The 23,111-nt window shown below is 35.9% G+C and overlaps 1 protein-coding gene across 13 annotated transcripts in view; it reads right to left on the minus strand.

Moving 5' to 3' along the window:
* Apaf1 (apoptotic peptidase activating factor 1) overlaps positions 1 to 23,111 on the minus strand; it is a 78,454-nt gene that overhangs the window by 46,075 nt on the left and 9,268 nt on the right. For 7 of the 13 annotated variants that reach the window (XR_013440374.1, XM_078052951.1, XM_078052947.1 and 4 more), the window contains exons 5-14: positions 19,730 to 19,913; positions 13,351 to 13,463; positions 13,084 to 13,215; positions 10,626 to 10,864; positions 9,932 to 10,099; positions 8,623 to 8,754; positions 4,884 to 4,997; positions 4,259 to 4,443; positions 2,857 to 2,931; positions 273 to 399 (exon numbers count right to left, since the gene is read on the minus strand). Coding sequence is in view for 12 of the 13 variants with exons in the window: in XM_078052951.1 (XP_077909077.1) it covers positions 273 to 399; positions 2,857 to 2,931; positions 4,259 to 4,443; positions 4,884 to 4,997; positions 8,623 to 8,754; positions 9,932 to 10,099; positions 10,626 to 10,864; positions 13,084 to 13,215; positions 13,351 to 13,463; positions 19,730 to 19,913 (1,469 nt within the window). In the remaining variant the exon portion in view is untranslated. Of the gene's footprint in view, positions 1 to 272; positions 400 to 2,856; positions 2,932 to 4,258; positions 4,444 to 4,883; positions 5,132 to 8,622; positions 8,755 to 9,931; positions 10,100 to 10,625; positions 10,865 to 13,083; positions 13,216 to 13,350; positions 13,464 to 19,729; positions 19,914 to 23,111 lie in introns of those variants that run through there. The other 6 variants (XM_040279681.2, XM_040279693.2, XM_078052950.1 and 3 more) reach the window with 5 other exon arrangements.

Raw genomic sequence — 23,111 nt, forward strand, 5'->3', positions numbered from 1 at the left:
CCCATGATCCTGCTACTCAGAAAGCTAAGGCAGGAAGATCACAAGTTCTGGCCAGCCTGGGCAACTGAGACCTTGTCTCAAAATAAAGAGGGCTGAGAATGAAGCTCTGTGGTAGAGCACATGCCTAGCCTTTGCAAATTCCAATCAAGAGATTGGGATTCTCCACTACTTCTAAGTTTTAATTTTCTTTAATTTTGGCAGTTTAACATATTATACTCTGCATAGGATTGGGTATATGCCTTTTTCAACTTGTCTCAAAGAGATTGTTTTACCTGTAAGGTTTTATCAGCTCCACAAGAAGCTATTCTCTGACCATCCTCAGAAAAGCATGCATGGTAAACAGCATCTGTATGGGGGCGGACAACTAAGCGGGAGAGATTCTTGATGGTTTTTTTGTTTCTAAATACAAGGAAAAATGAACAGAAATCTAGTAAGCGAGAGTAAAAGGCCTATTTCTTTTATAATAGAAACTATCTCGTAACATGGTTACATTTCATAAAACATAAAATTCTTAAATTATTAACTGCAAATAAAAACACAGTTCACCTAAAGAAAAGACATAATTCAAGAAAAGTAACATTTTAAGAGAAATGTTACTCTCTATCAAGCAAAGTGCCATGTGTCACAAATATCACTGAGTTGAAGGAAATCTAGTTTATCAAATGTCTTTTTCTATTTTCTTTTGATACACTATTAATTATAACACACAGCTAAAACATTATGTAAGCACACTTTTGAAAAACCTCCATCTCTTAAAATTCAAGAAAGGATTACAACATGAAGTTCATTTCCTAACTAAAGCATGACACTACACCCACCATTATGGTGATGATTTTTTCTAACTACAATTACTTAGACACAGAGGAAAAAAGACATAGCAATGTCATTTTCTTTGTATCTTATTCTAAGGAATACCAACTATTCCATTAGTATAGATATTATATTGTTGCTCACAAGGTAAAGGATAATGGAATGGAATATGTACTTAAAGCAGCAGAAAGCACTAGAGTAGTGTCAGAATTTCGTCTATATACACACCAGTCACTTTGGATATAGGTAAATATGTTAAAAAGCACTGTGCTTATTTGGAGTCAAAAATTAGGAGTTAAACCCATAGGGCAACCTCACTTTATAGGGTGTGAAATTAGACAAATAACTCAACGTAAGATCCATTTCCTTGTATGTAAAGGAAATAATAATATTCACTATAAACTACAACTGACACAAAATATTACTGTTATCATTCTTCAAAAAAATGAACCATGTACAATACAGAACAAATGATAAAAGAACACAGAAGTAAATCAATCTATGACCCTGCATAGAAACTATGTATTATATTTTACTAGAAGTGATAAAACAAGTATAAGAACTAGAGTGATGAGAACCTGGAAAAGATAAGTTATTTGAAAAGTTAAGAGAATTAGATTAAGAATATAGTATTTCCCTTTGATCTGTCTACTCAATTCCCCAAAGCTTAGAGTGTGACCTTTACAATGACAGGCATATAGTAAAGGACCAAAAATATTAGATAAATAACAAATGATTGCTTTGAAAATTAAAACTCAATTAAATTTAAGTTCAGAATAATCCACACCTTCTACAATAAACAAACAGGTTTCTAGTACTGAAATTAAGCATTCTTTGATGATGGCCTGTTTAAACCCAGGTATAAAATAAATCTATGAATGAATATGATAGAATGTCACAGGTTGAAATGCAGTTGGTGCAATGGGAAAAACAAATAGCAGGAAATAGCAAAAAAAAAAAAAAAATTCAACAATTCCCACAGGATCAAGAACTAAACCTCTGCCAGTTTGATAAGACAAAGTATTAAGATTCCATTTTAGCTATTAACCAAACAGGAATTTATTCAATCTTCTACAAATCTCTACTGAACATCAACTATGTGGACCAAGCAAAATGCTAACTGCTATTCTTAATGACAACCTCTATCACAAAATGCTATGAAATGGCACTCTTAGGCAAGAGAAATTGAATAACTTTCCCCTAATTACACACAACTAATAATTACCAGAGCTGCAATTCAAGCCCAGGCAGTTTAGAACCAGTTTTTTTTAAAGATTTTATTAGTGCATTATAGTAATGCATAACAGTAGGGTTCATTCTGGCATATTCATAAATGCATATAACGGTGTGCTCCATTTTAGTTTCCAGTGCTTCCTTCTCCCTGTTCTCTTCCCTCCCTCTACTCTGTGGGAGGCCAACCTTACTGAGTTACACTCCCCAGCTGGGTGCTGAAGCACTCAGTCACAGAAATGGGTGTGTCTTGCTACAGCCCCATGGGTGAAGCTATGCTCACCTGTTCCTTTGTAATATAACCCCTTGCCCTGTTTAGGATAGAATCTTCCATGGAAGTGCCTTGTGTGTGTCCCCTCCTCTTACTGTGCCCTTGGGTGTGTCCTACCCAGGTGTCAGTCAACCTGCTGACAGTGGACATCATGAAGATGGACTCAGCCCCCTGAAACCTGACCCCTTGCCTCATTTGAATAGCTTCTCCTCAATAAAAGGGGTCAGCGTGTGCTCTCTCTCTCTCTGCGGACCCTTAAGGTCAGAGAAGCCATCACAGCAACCCCAAAGAAAAAGGTATTTGTGTCTCTTGTGTGGTTATTTCATGCGGCCCAGTTAGCCCAGTTTAACTAGAGTGACCCCTGAGCCTTTTAGTCGAGAGAACAGAAACCCAGCACTACTCTATTGATCTTCCTTCTATTCAGAGTTTGGATTTTAACCTCCTAACTATTCTACAATATAGAATATACGGACTAGTGTGGGAGAAAAACAAGTAAGCATATCATCGCAATAAAGGGTGACAAGGGAGTATTTTAGAATACTAACAGATCTGATGTAGCTTCAGTAAGTTGGGAGGGCTGCTTCCCTTCTTTCACTTCTTCCTGATGGAAGTGAAACCTCCTCATGTGAAGAAATGTTAAAGAATGATTAATTCTAGGAAGTGGGAAGGTAGGAGAGGAAAAGAAGTCTTTGACTTCTCGTTTTACATATTTATAATTTTTTACTTTAACCAGGAGACATACAAGTTGAAAAACCAACCAAAATTTAAATTTAAAATTAAATTTAACTAAAAAAAATTACTCTCTCATCCAAGTTAATTACTCATCAATTCTATCCAAATTTTAATACATACTTCTGTTGCTGCATTTATCACATTTTATTGTAATAAGCTTCTTTCTTCACTATTAGATTATGAACTCACTAGAGAAAGCCTGGACCCCTAGTAAGAGTACTTAGCACAGCAGAGAAAGTCATACGTTTGCTAAATTACCCTGAATCAAGGGAATCATCTATAATTTATTTGAAGAAGGTAAGGGCCATAAAAATCACAGATACCAACCTGGAGTTCAATTTAGACATAAATTATACATGTGAAGAGAAAACCACTCATGTTTATTATATCCCGCTGTAAGAGAAGCATGGCACATGGAAAGAGAATGAAAAATAAAGCTAGACAGACTAGGACTTACGTCCCACTCAGCATGCCACAAAGCTTAATCAAGTCTCACCTCTCTGTACCTCAATTTTTTCATCTGTCAAACAGGACAATGAATATTTACCTTACAAGGTTATTCTGAAGACAATATAACAGACATTAAATAGATGGAAGTTTAAATAAATAAAATGAAAAGTTATTGACTTCTTTAAACCATCATGTCCCATCATCATATATATTAGACACCTATAAAAGCCTATAGAGTTCTGTAATACATCTATAAAATTACTCAATTTAAGTTTTTACCAATGTCCTATTAATATAACAATGAGACACAATGGATTAAGAGGCAGAAGAGTCAGGATCCAGTAGACATTTAATAAGAGCTATGTGTTAGAGGCAAAGTGCAAATTTCTTTACAGCCATTATCTCATTTAAATTTTCACAAGAAACAACATTTACCTCAAAGAATTGTTCTCTCCATTTTGCATATGAGAAAATAACCTGTAACTTGTTTGAAATCACAAACTACTAGATTTCAGCACCAAGACTCAAACCCAAGTCTGTGGCTCCAGAGCCCATACTCTTCATCACTATACTAGATTATTGTAAGTCAAGCATCAGGTATTAATAGTTAGGATGGCCTGTCAAAATGCCTTATGGGCAGCTATTTCTATGGACTTCATTTCCAAAGTAGTTATGTCTTCCTGGAGTGATCTTATTCACTTCCAGAAAAATAATGATATAGTTAACACTCCACACCCTTTGGGGTTTCTCCCCTAACCTACTTACATCCACTCCAGGTAAAGCATTCCATTATCGACCTCCTGCTTGGCCTGCAGCTTTGCTTGCTGATAAACTTCTGAAGTTTCTGGTTCACAGAGACCCAGTTGTACAATATTAGGAAATGGCTGTCGTCCAAGAAGGTGTCCATTTAAAGATAAAAACTCTTGAAAATTCTCACAGACTGCACAATCCTATGAATAAACTGAAATCTCTTAGAAACATAACCAGAGTCAAGATCTGACATCTTTCTGCTTCTCTGATCTTGTCATTTTAAAGACTTAAATGAAATATTCTCTATATGAACTAAAATTTAATAGCCAACCATTAGGTAACAAATACATAGTGATTCTCTTCTGCCTTTAAATACAGAGTAAAAAATCTCATTATCAGACACATTTCTTAACATTTTTTTTTAAATACTGAAAACCTTACTTTCCCAACTTTCAAACTTTAATCCTACCTACATTCCCAGTAGGCAAAGAAGCAAATTACTTAGAGTGATAAAAGGTCAAAGCAAGGAAAATAGCTATTTTCAACTATTCTATTCTGCTCGTCCCCACCATTAAACCTAGAATTAAATGTAAAAATGAGATGTACTTTAAACACAAACTTTTCTTTTACTAATATATACCTTTTCATCCAATATATGCCTATATTCCACAAATTCATGAATCAGATGAGCAGGGCCTACAAGTTCTGTTTTGGCTTTAATCCAGTCCAGGGAAAACATTAAAGCACAAAGTTCCTTAAGAAAAAGAAAAGGAAAAAAGTGAAGTTGGTTAGTGGGGATGTGGCTCAAGCGGTAGCGCACTCACCTGGTATGCGTGCGGCCCGGGTTCGATCCTCAGCACCACATACAAAACAAAGTTGTTGTGTCTGCTGATAATTAAAAAATAAACATTAAAATTCTCTCTCTCTCTCCCTCTCCCTCTCTCACTCTCTCTTAAAAAAAAAAAAAAAACTCAGTTAAAAAAAAAAAAAAAAAGATTAAAGAAAGCCAGCCGAAACAAGGATGCACTCGAGCTGGAGAGCCTGATGAGGACCTGGACTGACACCCCATCACTAGTCACCCTTTCCTGATCCTCTGCGTGATCCTCACCACTTTCAAACTCTACCGCCTCGTCTGGACCCTGGTGAGTACCACAACTTCTCCCTAGGACTTTCTCCTCAACCAATCATCCACTCCATGCCAGGAAAAGCCTGCCTTGGTTCCAGACCTGATCACTGTGGCCTGGGTGAGTATGCATCTGCTGAGCATAAAGCCTAAGACTTAATACTCTTGAACTTGAATGAATGTCTGTCATTAACCCGTCATGATTAAGTGTGTTTGCAGCACTTAGAATTAATCTAGAATTGTTTGCTGTGAACTGATTATGTCTATTGCAATGCCACCATTAAGGATTATGGTTTTCTTGATTTAGAACCTATAGAGTGAAATTGTATTGAGTAATTTGAGTGAATAAAGCATTTAAAGGGGAAAAAAAAAAGGTCAAAGAATTTTAACATCACTATCCTAACACCACTCAGAGAAACTTAGCTGATATCTAGAATTTAAGACAAAAAGGAAGCTAGCAAAAAGGAACACATCAATAGTTTCAAAGAAACATAAAATGTTTATGTTCTCTCTCTCTCTCTCTCTCTCTCTCTCTCTCTGTCTCTGTCTCTCTCTCTCTCCCCCCCTCTCTCTTTAAAAAAAAAAAAAAACATAAAATGAGCCTCCCATCTTAAAATCAAAATAAATTTCAGTTGGACTAAAGATTAAAAGAGAAAATAGAAAACCCATGCTAAAATATGGGTAAATAATTTTGTAACCTTGGGGTGAAAGAAACCTTTATAATGAATGCAACAAAGCAAAATACAAAAAAAAAAAAAATTCAAATCCTCAATACACAGAAAGCAATACAAGCAAAATTTAGGGAAAAAAATCAGGAAAAATATTTATTTGCAACACACACAACAGAAGAGGGCTTAATAAATTATCCTTTATAGAAAATTATAATAAAACAATTTAAAAATATCCCAAAAGAAAAAAAATCAGTAAAGGAAAAAAACAAGTAAATTCACAAAATAAAATATATCAGTAGCCAAAATTTCACCAGTGATCAAAGTGAAACACAGAAATTACCATTTTAAACAGGTTTTAAAAGACTAAAGGAATAATATTAGCTAAAAATCAAAGGAAATAGACATGTTTATCTATTGTTCAAGATATAAAAGCACCCTTCTTAACAGCAGTTTGGCAATCTAGATTCAAATTTAAACTCTATGTACTATTTAAACCAGAAATTGTATCCTGAGACAACATTTAACCCAGAAATGTATCCTAAAACAACAACCACATGAGTATAATTAACACTCCATCTATCAACCACCTGATTAATCATAGTGTACCTATAATGAAATAGAATACAGCTTTAAAAATCATGTCGTTCTAGGGGTTGGGGTTGTGGCTCAGTGGTAGAACGCTCGCCTAGCACTTGCCAGGCCCTGGGTTCGATCCTCAGCACCACATAAAAAAATAAAAAGATATTGTAGATATGGTGTCCATTAATATTTAAAAAATAAATATTAAAAAAATCATGTCATTCTATTTAAATAAGATTGAAAAGACAATTATTAAATACAATTAAGAAGTAAACTTCTGAGGCTGGGATTGTGGCTCAGCAGTAGAGCGGTCCCCTAGCATGGGCAGGACCCAGATTCAATCTTCAGCACCACATAAAAATAAATGCATTGTGTTGTGTCCATCTACACCAAAAATATATATATATATATATATATATTTTAAAAAAGAAGTAAAATTCAATATATACAATGCTATTTCTATTATAATTCCGATTTTGGTTTTAAAGAACAAGTGTGTTTATCTAAGTAGCAAAATGAACTATACACAGAATTATTAGCAATGGTGTAATTGATAGACCCAACCTAATTTTCTCTTAAAATTGGGAGCCATCTCGCCACAAAGTCATGAAAAGCTAATTTTGGCTTTACTATAAATTACTGAAAATTCTGAACCTGCTTGGAATGCCGCCCGTTCCTTGAACTCACCCATGCCTGGCTCTCTGACCAGACAGCAGCCCTCTCTAAAAGTTTTGTGACGCCTCACAAATCTTGGCCTTCCCTGACCAGAAAATGACCCTCCGTGAGGCTCTAATGACCTTCATAAATTCTGATGTCGGGGCCAGCAAAAATGTAAACTACCATTAGTGTTATGCTTGTCAGAGTTTTGTTATCTGTAACCCCCTTTTGTGTAACTTTCTGGGCTATAAAGTTGGGCTGCAGGAAAGCGGGGGCTGCTGTCTTGTTCCCGAGGTTTTGAGTGGGAGAGGCAGCCCGGCCGTTCAAAATAATAAGCTTGCTTTAATTTGATTTTAATTGGAGTCAGTGGTCTTTTCTTTCGTCCTTGTCTAACAGTAATCTTCAACTTTCTTTGCTATAGATGTTTTCCTAAAATTTCCCAGTGAAAATAAATTAATACCTTTAAGAGCAGAAAAAAGGTTAATAAGAAAAAAAAAATTCCTGCCACACTGATATATTTCAAAAGTTTTGGGGGGTATTTGTTTGCTTGTTTTGGGTACTAGGGATTAAACCCAGGAGCACTCAACTACATCCCCAGCCCTTTCATTTTTATTTTTAGACAGATTCTCCCTAAATTGCTCAGACTAGCCTTGAACTTGCAATCCTCCTGCTTCAATCTCCTGAGTAACTGGGATTACAGGTGTGCACTGTCACATCCAGCCTCCATTGCTTCTTATAGCTTAAAAATAAATCCTTACTGTCCACATAGGAAAACTACCAGGAAGAAGAAAATCAATTTTTAAGTAGTTCATTTACTATAGTTACTAAGTAAGATAACTTCAGTTCAGGTAAAAACAGTAAAAAAAAAAAAAATTACATAAGCTATGATCTTATTTTTACTAACAAATGTCTAATCATAGGACAAAACACATTTATAAACATGACACTGAAGCAAAATACAAAAAAGAAAGAGTGGTACATTTAACTACATAAAAATTCCAATCTCAATCTGGGCATGTAGTTCAGTGGCAAAGAACTTGGCTAGTAGGTGTGAGGCCATCTTCAGTTCCACATACACCAAAAAGAAAAAAAAAAAAGCAATATTTTAAGAAATAAATAAACCAGGGGCTGGGGTTGTGGCTCAGTGATTGATTGCCTGCCTCGCATGCGTGGGGCACTGGGTTCGATCTGCAGCACCACATAAAATAAATAAATAAAATAAAAAATAGTGTCCATTTGCAACTAAAAAAATTTTTAAAAAAAGAAACAAAGAAACGAAGAAAAAATACTTGAAGCACATACAGTGAAAGGAAATTAAGATAAAAGAATTTTCAAATATGTCATCTTACTTTGTGCATATTGGCACTAGCCATGTGATAAGCCAGAAAGTTGTACCAATACATGCAGTCCTCCTGATCTGGGGAAAGAGTATGCAGCTGGTGATACCTCTGAAACTGAGTGATCATCTTCTTATGTAGATCCTGAAACAAAAGTACACATTTCAGAGGACAGAAGCAATAGTAACTCCAGCTTCTAACACTTAATATTAAGAATGTAATTTCAGGGGGCATAATGGAGTATAATTTCTCATTCTTCTGGTTATACATGCTGTAGAATCCCACCAGTTGTATGTACATAGGGTAATGATGTCTGATTCATTCTACTAACCTTCTTACCCTCCAGTATGGCCCTCAGGCACTAACAAGTCACTTCTCCCCACCCTGATAAACTCTGAAGACTGGAAGAAGGTACCAGATAAGAGAGAAAGGCAAAAAGATCAGAGTGGAGACAACCAGACCAGTGTTTTAACCACAGGTTAAATGATGTTACTGAGAGACGGCTGGCAACTGATAAGGATTAAAGGGGGGTCCAAAACCCCAAAATTTGGTATAAATAATAGAGCAAATGAACAGACATTCAACCAGCAGACAATGATGCCCTCAGGCTGACAGCCTAATGAGGACCTAGACATTTCCTTGTTGACCTGATCCTCTGCGTTTTTGTCATGGCTCTCAAACTCTATAGCCACATCTTAACCCTGGTCAGAACCACAACTTCTCCCTATGACCCCCTCCTCAACTGGCCATCAGCTTCACCCCAGGAGAAGCCTGCCTTGGTTCCTAATCTGATCACCAGTGTCTGAGTGAGTGTGTATCTGCTGGACTTAAAGCTTAAAGCTTGAGACTTTTGATCTGACACTTGAATTTAGCATGTAGAGGGAATGTCTGTCATGAGCCTGTCATAATTAAGTGTGTTTGCAGTGCTTAGAATTAATCTAGAATTGTTTGTTATGAATTGATGTATGTCTATCGCAGTGACTACCATTAAGGATTGTCATTTCCTTGATTCAGAACCTATAGAGTGAAATTATATTAAGTGATTTGAATGAATAAAACATTGGAAAGGGTAGAAGCATGTAGACATTCTTTATTTCTCCCCCTGGACTGCATAAGTCGCACCTTTTGCCCTTCACAACAGGTTCAATCTCCAGTACCCAACAAAAAGTGTTAAGGTTATATAAGATGTTGACATTAGGAGAAGATAGGTGAAAGATTTAATACATAGAAATTCTCAGTACTATTCTGTAATTTTCTGTAAGTCTAAAATTATTTCAAATTAAAAATATTTAAAATTGAAAATTTACAGAGATACAAGTACCTGAAGTTGGCTGCGATTCTTCTCTGTAAGAAAATCTATTTGAAGATCATGTAAATAATAACGAAACGACTTTCCATTCCGATCACAGAATAGAAGAGACTTATTAACAAACTCCTGCAATATGTCTTCAACTTCTTCAGTTTCCATGTCCCAGAGAATACATAATACCTGTGAATTATTTTAAGTATTTAATGTGCCGTAGAAGTACATCAAATAGGACTTTAGAAAAGTGTTAACAGGTGCTGGGGCTGGGTCTCAGCGGTAGAGTGCTTGCCTAGCACGTGTGAGGCCCTGGGTTCGATCCTTAGCACCACATATAAATAAATAAATAAATAAACAAACAAACAAATAAATAGTGTTGGGGAAAAAAAGAAAAAGTGTTAACACACCAAAAAAAAAAACTGTTATCTCATATCCCTAGAAAAGAATGTCTCCATTTCATAAAAAGCCCAACTATTCTCCACATAGAAAAGAGAAAAAGATGTTGGATGCTTCCCCAGCTTCACCAGACTGGTATGCACTCAACAGAGAGTCCTTAATGGAGACTAAGAGTAGAAGACTTGTGTTCCCCCCCACCCACTACCTTGGTCCTGTAAATCATATCCTTCCGTTATCCTCTGCAACATGTCCTGCAAATGTCCTTGGAACTGTATCATAAATATCCAATGCTGAGAATTGCTGGTCTATGTATTACCTTTGTAGGCACCTTAACATCCTTCTGAAGGATAGAAAGATCTGTGTAATAATCTTTAATGTCTTCTCTGAGCATTTCAACACTTATAGACATGGCTTCATCCAGAGCCTCATAATCATAAGATGAAGATTTCCTTATTCTCTTAAACTGCTTGTTCTGTAGTTGCCTGAGGTAGTATTCCCACCGGTTGGGAAAATCACGTAAAAGTGCACCAATTAAAGATACCACAAGAGGAGAACCTAAAAAACATAATTGTAATAATACCATCTTATTTTAAAAATCACCACTAAGTTAAGGAACAACTTAGTCTTAAGAAACAATTCCTGCTGCATGTTATCCAAGTCTTAAAGATATATCTAACTCCTCTTTTACTTCTAGGTATTTGTTTTAAGAAAATCATCAGAAATAAAGAAGATATTACCGAAGGATACTCATCACATCATAATTTATAATAGTGACAAATCTTTAAAAATGTAAAAAATGTTCAATAATAGAGAAATAGTTGAATAAATAAAGGTAAATCACAATATTGTGCCACTGGTAAATTTTTTCAAAAGCTACTTAATACCATGGGAAAATGTTCAAGATGTATAAAAAGGACAAGTTTCAAAACTATGTTAACCAGGACTAGGGCTGTAGCTAAGTGGTGTAGTGTTTGCATGTGTGAGGCAATGGGTTCAATCCTTAGCACCACATAAACAAATAAAATAAAGGCATTCTGTCCACCTACAACCACAAAAAGAATGCAAAAACTATGTTAACCATTATAATCTTGAGTTCAAGGAATTGAACTCAGGGACACTCAACCACTGAGCCACATCCCCTGCTCTAATTTGTATTTCATTTAGAGACAGAGTCTCACTGAGTTGCTTAGCACCTCACTCTTGCTGAGGCTGTCTTTGAACTCTCAATCCTCCTGTCTCAGCCTCCTAAGCTGCTAGGATCATAAGTGTGTGCCACTGCACCCGGCTATAATCTTGATTTTGATTTGACTATAAAAAATTTTCAGTTCTATATGTGAAAAGACAATACAATAAAATTAAAAGGCACATAAAAAACTGGAGGGAAACTTTGCAAAAACATGATGAAGCGCTAATAGCTTCAATAGGGAATTTTAAAATAAATGTTAATATATATCACAAAAGAAAAGTGAGACATGGATAATTTCTTAAAATGCAAATATCCAATAAACAAGTATGATATCATAATGTACATATTTTGGTTTTTATCCAATGTCCCTGGCTCCTTAACTTTCTCCCAAAGACAGGCCACAGAAACTAGAATTTCTCTTTCCTGAGGTGGGTCTTAGAAACTCTATCTCTACCTTTCTTTCTTAGAGCTGGCTGTAAAGAAATATAGATATTATAGATCATAAGACCCCCATTTCAGAAGGGGTTCTGCCCTATACTAGAAGGCAGGAATGCTTCACAGAGAAAACAAGAAGAATCTGCATCAACAGGCCTTGCTGGGTTTCCCCTCTCAGTTTATTAGCATTAGATCATACTCTTTTTGTCCAGTCACCTTTCTACACAGCTGTCCATTCTTCAATCCTTCCTATGCAATAAAGTTTCCATTAAAAATACAAAATGACCTAGTTTGGACAAATACCAGGTAGCTGAACACATGGAGGTTCCTAAGGGCAGCAGAACTAGAGACGGCATGGAAGCTCTGTACCCCTTCCTCAAAACTTGCCCAGTGGATCTCTTTGTATCCTTTGTAACAAACCAATAAATATGTTTTCTTGAGTTCTGTTAACTGATCAAGCAAATTAACTGAGATTGAGGAGGGGTGACAAGAACCTTGATTTATAGCGGCTGAGTCAGAAACACAGGTTAAACATCTTGGAGCTTATAACTGCCATCTAAAGAGGAGGTAGTCTGTCTCCAGGGAGACAGTGTCATGATTAAATTAAATTAGAGGCTAGCTAGTTGGTGAATACTGAAGACTTGATTGCTTGCTTGGTGTATGGAGAAAAATCTCTATACATCTGTTGTCAGAAGTGATCTTTCTTATCAGAGTACAGGAAGAAAAACTGAATCGGAACAAGCAAAAAGTTTAAACTCATTAAAAGAAAGTACAAATTAAGAAGACAATATCAGCTTTTACTTATCAAATTTGAATACTTATTTTTATAAAATCCCATGCAAAGAAATTCTTAAATTTGACTTTCACTATATTTCTCACTCTTTGACAGTAAATGTCATGTCTTCATTTCATTTTTCTCACTATTGCAGTCTCCATAAGATATTGTGGATAAGTGTTAAATATTATTTTCATGACTAAAGGAGTACCATATCGTGTATCCATTTAATGTACCAGAGAAGGACTTAAAATACTAAATATTCTAGAAAAGTTTAAGGATATTCATGTGCTAAATTGTCACATTCATTAGCTTAATTTACAAAAGGAGGATCATTACCCCTGTAATCACCCTCATACACCAAATAAGTAACCATACCTTTGCATTCTTTTATAATACTATGAGCTTGTTCTGGCAAATCTGCTTTTTTCATATTAACAAAAAGGGATAAAATTTCAAGTCCTTTTTCTTTACCGAGGCCACTCTCCACAGGGACTACATATTTAGGACCTGCAACAAAATTGCAAGACATAGTAAGTAATTTGGTATTCCATATATTTCAGTGTAATTGAATTAAATAATGAATACCTTTAATTTAGTACCTTTATTAATAAAGGTATTTAAAAGTAAGTTAATAATCCTTACCCATTACTGAATCTGTAACACTCTTGTCTCTGGTTGTAAGAAGAATCTGACACTGATTGTCAAAAGCTTTTAAAACCCAAGAATCCCAAATGTCATCCAAGATCAACAGAGACCTAAATTTTAAAAAATTAAAAATAAACATAACGAATCACTAACAACACTTATTTTAAGCTTCCTTAAAAAAAATCACATAAATGTGTTAAAACCTACTGATTTAAAAAAGAAAAAAAAATAATAGATGGCTAGTTTATGATTCTTCTTCCATTCTTTGCTATGTTCCTTTCTCAATATGCTAATTCAAACAAGGAAAAAAAATAGGCTTCCCTTTCCCCATACCTCGGATTAGAACATATTAAAATCAGTGTCCTACAAAAAGAAGACTGTATGCCATATAAGTATTAGCAATTAATTCAGTCATCTCTTACTGAGTGCCTAAAAAGTACTTTCAAAGTAATAGGATTTTCCCAATTTGGTCTTTAAGTATACAATTTAAAATCAAACAAGAACTAATAGGTTAACATCAGAATGAATTACATAATAATGATACTATGTGACCATACTCTACCCATAACACTCACAATTTCATGTGTTCCAAGGTAATAGAAAGCTCTAGCAAAAATATTACTTTTCATTTGGCATACTAGTGAGTTTTTTCAAAGAAAACAGAGAATAACAAAGAACTTCTATGCCAATTCATAACTGATCTCTCCAAAAACTTTTTGTTTGTTTGTTTGGTACCAGGGATTGAGCCCAGGGTGCTCAACCACACAGCTACATCCCTTTTTTTATATTTTATTTTAGAGACAGGGTCTCACTGAGTTGCTTAAGGCCTCCCTAAGTTGCTGAGGGTGGCTTTGAACTCATGATCCTCCCACCTCAGCCTCCCAAACTGTTGGGATTACAGGCGTGCACCATCACACTCAGCTCCAAAACCTTTTTAAAACTCACAAGAACAGATAGGGAAAAAAATATAACTAAAACCTGATGACAAAATTATACACTAGCATTTTTATCTGCACAGCATACTACTATAAACTACAAAAAAAAAAAAAAAGCAGGGTACACATATAGGTTGGAAAACTGCAAAAGCATAAACCAAACGATGCTCAGAGAAAAAGAAAATGATTGACTTTCCATGACCTCATACATCTGACAATGGTTGCTAAAATGCTTTCCTAAACAGAGGTTACTTTTAGTTTTGCAAAGAAGGGAAGCAGAACAAGGAAAAAGTTACCAAACAATTAAAGTGTGAGTAGCTAGTAATCTCAGTCCTACTTCCTCCTAGAAAGTAGATGATTAATGACTATCAGGATGAGAAGATGATAGAGGGATATTGAGGTGAAGGAAGTAAGAAGAAAAGAGAGGCGAGAGGCTTCCCTTTCTAGTGGGGTTGCATAAGAATCATGCAGCAGACTTTTCCAAAAAATTCTCCTTTCACCTTATAATCCCTACCAATTTGAAATCTGCCATACTCAGCATATGTGAAAATATACTGCATTCCCAAAATACATTCATGGGGGCCCGAGGTATCCATCAGCACTACTGTTTACCTGACATGTGCAACAGCCTGGGTTCCATCCACAGTGCCACAAAAAATAAAGAAAGAAAGAAAAGTTTAAAGCCATTATTAATTCTCATCTAGTATACTATCCCACTCCCAAGGCATGTTTTGCTCAGCATTGCACTTGAAGCATTTGACCCTGAACCTGGCACAACACTCCATGCTTGTTAAGTGAACTTGTTCAAAACTGGCTGCTAGGTCACAGAAAGCAAATTGTTTACTGAATCTCAGGTTATGTTTATTTTTTTATTTTAACTGATATAAAATAATTGTACACAATTATAGAGTATGGTGTGACAATTCAATATGTATATATAATGTGTAATGATCAGATCAGAGTAATTAGCATATCCATCAGCTCATTTATCATTTCTTTGTGTCGGGAACATTCAAAATCTTCTCTACTAGGTATTTGGAAAGATAAAATGAATTGTCATCAACCATACTTATTCTACTATGCTATAGAGTATTAGAAGTTAATTGTCCTATCCAATTGTATTTCTGTACTCCTTAAACATCCTCTCTCCATCCTCTTCCTCCAGACTGATTGATACACACACACACACACACACACACACACACACACACACACACACATATACACCCTTCCCAGGTTCTGGTAACCACTATTCCTTAATATACTTTAATATTAACTTTTTAATCTACATATAAATGATTAGCCAGGTGTGGTGGTACACACCTATAATCTCAACTACTCAGGAAACTAAAGCAGGAAAATCACAAGTTTGAGGCCAGCCTGAGCAATGGAGTGAGACCCTATCTCAAAACAAAAAATAAATCAAAAAGGGCGGGGGATGTAGCTCCATGATAGATGCCAATAAGTTCAATCCTTAGTATTGAAGAAAAGAAAAAAATAATAAAATAAAAAGTTGATTTTTGTATGTTGATTCTGTATCCTGAAGCCTTATTGAATTCATATATCAATTCTAATAGTATTTGGGTAGAATCCTTAGGATTTTCTTTATTAGACACAATTGGCTCATCAGTAGCAACTTTACATACCAAATATATACAAAATTTCTGAGAGAAATCAAGATAGAATTTCCATTCACAATAGCTATAAAAAAAAAAAAAACCCTAGGAGACTGAGGCTGTGGCTGGCTCAGTGGTAGAGCACTTGCCTGACATGTGTGAGGCACTGGGTTTGATCCTCAGCATCACATAAAAATAAAGGAGGGCTGGGGTTGTGGCTCAGTGGTAGAGCACTCAACTAGAGCATGCAAGGCACTGGGGTTCAATCCTTAGTATAAATAAATAAAACAAAGGGATTGTGTCCACCTACAACTAAAAAAATACACATTAAATGAAAATAAAAAATAAGTCTAGAATAAATTGAACCAAGGAAGTAAATGATTTCTACAATGTTATCTTTCCTATTTGAATACCCTTGTTTTCTTTCTCTTACCTTATTGCTCTGGCTATATTTCCAACTCTATGTTGAATAAAAGCAGTGAAAATAGACATCCTAGTCATGTTCCTATTCTTAATGGAAAAAATTTCAGATTTTCCCATTCAGTATATTGACTGTGGACTTGTCTCATATAAGCTGTATTGTGTTGATGTAGGTTCCTTCTATGCTTACCTTGGTGAGGATTTTGATAGTGAAGGTAATACTGTTTTATTTAATGCTTTAAGTATCTATTGAGACGATCATATAGTTTTTGTCCTTCATTCTGTTAATGTAATATGTTATATTTATTGATTTGTGTATGAATTATCCTTGTATTCCTAGGATGAATCCCATTTGATTATGGTGTATAATCTTTTTAATGTGTTGGGGGATTCTGTTTGCTAGGATTTTGTTGAGAAATTCTGCATCTATGTTCATCAGGGATACTGGTCTGTAGTTTTCTTTAAGGATATGTTCTTGTCTAGTTTTGGTATCCAGGTAATTCTAGTCTCAGAAGGAATTTGGAAGGGTTCCCTCCCTTTGAATTCTTTAAAATAGTTTGAGAATATAATTGGTCTCATTTCTTTAAAGATGTGCTAATATTGAGCAGTGAACCCATCCAGTCCTGAGCTTTTTTTTGTTGGAAGACTTTTTACTACAGTGGAGGACTCACTTAAGCAATTCTTGTAGACCCAGTCTAATGCTGATGAATTTCTCAGCTTACCTTAAAACTTTATTTGTTCTTTTTTTAAAATATTTATTATTTTTTAGTTTTCGGCGGACACAACATCTTTGTTTGTATGTGGTGCTGAGGATCGAACCCAGGCCGCACACATGCCAGGTGAGCGCACTATCGCTTGAGCCACATCCCCAGCCCTATTTGTTCTTAATTTCTGAAGGATAAGTTTCCTGGGCAAAGTACTCTTGATTGACAGGATTTTTCTTTTCTCCAGGACCTGGTCTGTAAGGTTTCAGCTCAAAATTTGCTGTTAGTCTAATGAGGATTCCCTTCTATGTGAATTCACACTTTTCTCTTGCTTCTTTAAGAATTCTTTCTGGGTCTCATGGTATAGTTCTATGGTAGAGTACTTGCCTGGCATGCCCAAGACCCTGAGTCAAATTCTCAGTACCAGTGGAGGAAAAAATCCCTGTTTTTGATAGTCTAACTATAATATGCCTCAGAGAGAGGATCATTTTTGATCAAATCATTTTTGGTCAAAGAAGTATTTAGGGGTCTTTTGAGCTTTCTGGACTTGAATGTTTATATCTTTCCCAGGTTTTAACAAGTTTTCAGCAATTATTTCATTAAATGGGTTTTCTATTTCCCCTTTATTCTTCTTCCATACTAAAAATTTTTTAATATTTGCTCATTTAATGTCACTTAATGGTGTCCCATAAGTCTTATGGGGATTTTTTTTTCTTTGATTTAGTTCAAAAGACCTGCTTTATCCAGGTATGGTGGATACATGCTTGTAGTCCTAGCTACCCAGGATGCTGAGATGGAAGAATCACTTGTGCCCATGAATTCAAGACCAGCCTAGGCACTAGTGAGACAACATCTAAAAAAAAAAAATCCTTCAAAGTCAGAAATTTTTCCTTCTACTTGACATAGTTTGCTTCTGAAGGTTTTACCTGTATTTTTTTATTTTAAGAATTTAAAATTTATTAAGTTCTTTAGCTCTTTGATTTCTTTTGTTTGGTTCTTGAAGTTTTCTAGCTCTTTGCTACATTTCTCACTTAGATCATGAACTATCTTCTTAATTTCCCTGAACTTTCTGTTTGTATTCTCATATCTCAATAAGTTTTCTTAAAACCATCCTGAATTCATTTTCACTGATTGGTTGATTTCCTTTTCTTTGGGATCTGTTACTAAAGAGTCATGGCGTTCCTTTGGAGGCAGCATGTTACCTTGCTTTTTCATGCTTATGTCTACATTGATATTTATACAGCTGGTGGATCAATTGCTTGTAATGGTTTTCATAGTAAAATTCTCTCCTAAAAGTGTGTCCTACAGTGTCAATTGCGTAGGCTATGTTGTATTTGGTTCCATGTGGACACAGAGTACAGTGTCTATGTGGCTTCAGCTTTACTCAATGTAGTTGATGCTTGAGGGTATCTTAGTGATCCTAGGCTGCAGGAATTTATGGGATTACTCCACCAGCTGGCATACAGCTCTATTAGGTGGGGTAGATTCACCAGCAGCGATGGCATGGAGCGCCCAGGTATGGGTGTGAGGGGTGCTCATCAGTTTCCATGCATTACCTAGGCCACTCTGATAGGCTCATACAGGTGAGGTACAGTTGGCACTGCAGCAGAGGCTGGGTACCTGTCAGTTTTTTCCAAGGGCAACACAGGAACTCCTCCAGTAGATCCAGGTGTGCTAGGCACTGCCATGAACTATTCACAGTTTTCATTAGCCAAAAGGGAGACAGCAGCTCTGTTGCTGCCTACATTAAGACTATCTTACCCAAAACTTAACGTAAGAAGCAACCAAACAGATTTCCCTGAGCAGCTAAGCCTGCTATGGCCCTAAGAAGCAGCTGGGCAGCCTTTGGGCAAGTCAAGCCCTCAAGATCACAAGAAGGTACCCTGTATCCCTCAGACACTGATGAGTACCTCATCTGGGCCCACTAGTGTGGCTTGGCTCCCATGAAGCCAAGAGAACACTATAGGCATTCTGCCCCTGCTACTACTATTCATTCTGAGCCTTGCGTTCTATAACTATAATGACAGTTATTGAATAAATTCATTATTGAAATAACAAACACCTCCAAAAACTAAGACAACCCAATATAATAACCCATTAAAAACTGTCCCTCCCTTGTATTTTTTTTTTTTTAAATAAAGCAAGGTCCACACCCTGTTCTGTCAATCCACTAGAAACAATTGATTTAAAGTACTTTTTAGCAAAGTACTTTCTAGGACTTTCTAGCAAAGACCATTCGCTAACTCACCTTTATAAAATTTCTCAAGAACCTACAATGGACACATGAGATAATGTGATTAAATAGGATGCAAAAGAGGAAAGTGGCAATTTTAAGCCAAGTAACAGCTACTTTTTTTTTTAATAATAAGAAAAAATTGAGCACAGTGTAGCATGCCTGTAATCCCAACAGCTCGGGAGGCTGAGACAGGAGGATCGCAAATTCAAAGCCAGCTTCATCAATTTAGTGATGTCTTAAGCAATTTAGGAAGATTCTGTCTCTAAATAAAATATAAAACAGGCTGGGATATGTCTCAATGGCTAACGACCCCAGTTTCAATCCCCGGTACCAAAAATAAAATAAGAAAGAGAACAGCAAGAAAGTAATGGCTCTTTCTTAGTCCCTCAACAGAAAAAAAGGCATGATGTCTTCAAGATGTGAGCAGGCAAGTCTAAAACACCTACTACATTTGACCACCTGTACCTTGGGTGTTTGCGCAGCATTAGAATGCGGAGACGGTCTTTTGCCTCTTCAATGTTAAGTGGAAGCCTCTGGGGGAAACTCTCATCCTGATCCAACCGTGTGCAAAGATTCTGTAGTTTTATCAGAAGCCCAGATTTGTCTTGTTTTCCAACTGAAACCCAATGAACACCCCCTGGGAAACAACCTAATGAGGAAAAGAATAATAAACTGAAAGCCTTTGAACAGCAATCCCCCTTTGATAGCTTTACTATTAAGCAACAGATTTACTCCATTCTCCAGTCTTGAATCTTTACCTTCTTTAATTCAGGTTTTTTTTTATTTTTTCTTTGCAGTACTGGGGACTGAACCCAGGGACTTGTGCATGATAAGCAAGTGTCTACTAGTAAGCTACATCCCCAGCCTTTTTTTAATTTTAATTTTTTTATTTTGAGACAGGGTCTCATTAAATTGCCCAAGGTGGCCTTGAACTTGTGACCCTCCTGCCTCAGCCTCCAGAATAGCTGGCTACAGGCTATAAATTTTGATAGGCTATTATTGAGTTTTAAAGTTTGAATCTAATAAGAAATTTAAGATCTAAATGAACTGAGGCTTGGAGGAAATCTTTTACTGATTATCAGGAAATCTCACCAAGCAAAATTTTGCTATCTTTAGTCTATATCATCAGTAATCATGGTATAACACCATTTTTCAGCCTCAACACTCTTGATGTTTGGGGCTGAATAATTCTTTGTTGTAAGGGACATTCATGTGCATTACAGGAAGATCAACAGCCATTCTGGTTTCTATCCCTTTGGGTGCCAGTAGAATTCCCCCTTAGAAGTACTAAGAGCCAAAACTGCCTCCAAACACTGTCAAATGTTCCCTGGACAACAAAATCACTCAGATTAAGAACCACTAATATGGGCTAGGGTTGTGGCTCAAAGGTAGAGAGAGCTCTTGCCTACAAATGCATGAGGCACTGGGTTCGATCCTCAGCACCACTTAAAAATAAAGATATTACATCCACCTATAACTAAAAAAATAAATATTAAAAAAAAACAACAACACTGATGTCCAGGAACACATAAGTTATTCATTATGGTTCTCTTATACAAACTTTTAAAGTAAGTTAAGTTCAAGTATGGCTCTACTGCTTACTAGCTATGCAATCGTTAGTAACCACAGTCACTTAACTCAGTCTCATTTCTTATACTCTAGTCCAGCTATTTCAGAGTTGCTGTGAGAAATTAACAACATAAAGCATTGAAACTGCTGTTAATTGTAAAGGATTATAACAAACAGGATTGCTGGTGTTATAAATCTGAGAGTACCTTATAAATATTAAGTTCTGAACTAGTAAGCACTTACAAGAATAGTCATTATTATTATTACTGTTACCATCAGTATTGTTAATTAAACTACATATTTATTTACATATGTATCTTTACATATGTATTTTCATATATATATATATGAAGACTCTAAAGTGTAGCCTTCAGACTTAATTGGCTTCTCACAGGTTAAAAAAAAACACAAATAAAGGCTGGGGTTGTGGCTCAGAGGTAGTGCGCTCATCTAGCATGTGAGGCACCGGGTTCGACCCTTAGTACCACATAAAAATAAGATAAAGGTATTGTATTCACCTACAACTAAAAAATAAATGTTTTTTAAAAATACACAAAATATGGCTGGGATGTGGCTCAGGCGGTAGCACACTCTCCTGGCATGCGCATAGCCAGGGTTCGATCCTCAGCACCACATACAAACAAAGATATTGTGTCTGCTGAAAACTAAAAAATAAATATTAAAATTTAAAAATAAATAAATAAAAATTCACAAATATATTATATGTATATATGAGGAATCTCTATGTCCAAAATATGGTGAACAGTAGCATTAGATCACTGATAAGTGACATTAACCATAAAGATTTCTATTACATGATCATAAAAATATAATAAAAAGAAAAAAACAAAAACATAAATTACATCCAAGGGCAATTTATTTATTGGTATTCACAAATAATTAGGTATAAAAATAAATCACTATTCTAAAAATGTAATCATATAAAAACCTTTGGAGAAAGCTTCTGTGCTTTAAAATCTCAGCGTGTTGATGCAGCTACCTAGTAAACTCACATTTTTTTTTTTAAAGAGAGAGAGAGAGAATTTTTTTAATAAATATTTTTTAGTTTTTCGGCAAACACAACATCTTTGTTTGTATGTGGTGCTGAGGATCGAACCCGGGCCGCACGCATGCCAGGCGAGCGCGCTGCCACTTGAGCCACATCCCCAGCCCAGTAAACTCACATTTTAATTTAAGGACTTAATAATGCTTAGGTTAAAAGCCTTTCTCTCCTAAATTTAAAACTAAACAGGGCATTATCAATACATACACAAATAAAAATAGAAACAAAAACAAAAAAACACTATAAGCTTTACAAAGAAAGGTAGACAGAATCTCACTCTCCTGCTGCCATCTTGCGTTCCCTGCAGCCGTGGACTTCCTGTCAGCCTTCCTTCAGCACCCCATCATCACCCATAACATTTCTGGATCTAAGGCATCCCCAATCCAATCACTGTGCTCCAAGTCAACTGCATACACCTGAGTCCAAGTCCCTTTCTTCTCTCAGTTGAACAAACTGGTTCTTCTGCCTCTGCTCTTATTTCCTAAATTCTCCCCTTTCCTCACAGAAACCAGAAAGATCTTTTAAAAAATACTCTGCTCAAAACCTTTCAATTGTTTGCTATTGAACTAAAAATAAAATTCAAACTTCTTATATGAAAAAGAAAAACAGATCAAGTGACCAACATTTCCAAAGAAATGCAAATCAAAACCACTCTAAGATTTTATCTCACTCCAGTCAGAATGGCAGCCATTATGAAGATAAAAAACAATAAGTGTTGGCAAGGATGTGGAGGAAAAGATACACTCATACACTGCTGGTGGGACTGCAAATTGGTGCAGCCAATATGGAAAGTAGTATAGAGATTTCTTGCAAAATTGGGAATAGAACCACCATTTGATCTAGCTATCCCTCTCCTTGGTAAAATCAGCATATTACAGGGACACAGCTACATCAATGTTTATAGCAGCATAATTCACAATAGCTAAACTGTGGAACTAACCTAGATGCCCTTCAATAGATGAATGGATAAAAAAAAATGCAGCATGTATACACAATGGAATATTACTCAGCAATAAAAGAGAATAAAATCATGGCATTTGCACGTAAATGGATGAAGTTAGAGAAGATAATGCTAAATGAAGTTAGCCAATCCCCAAAAAACAAATGTCAAATGTTTTCTCTGATATAAAGAGGCTGATTCATAGTGAGGTATGGAGAGGGAGCATGGGAGGAATAGACAAACTCTAGATAGGACAAAGAGGTTAGAGGGGAAGG

This window comes from Ictidomys tridecemlineatus, chromosome 6 (genome assembly GCF_052094955.1).
Source record: "Ictidomys tridecemlineatus isolate mIctTri1 chromosome 6, mIctTri1.hap1, whole genome shotgun sequence".
Lineage (NCBI taxonomy): Eukaryota > Metazoa > Chordata > Mammalia > Rodentia > Sciuridae > Ictidomys > Ictidomys tridecemlineatus.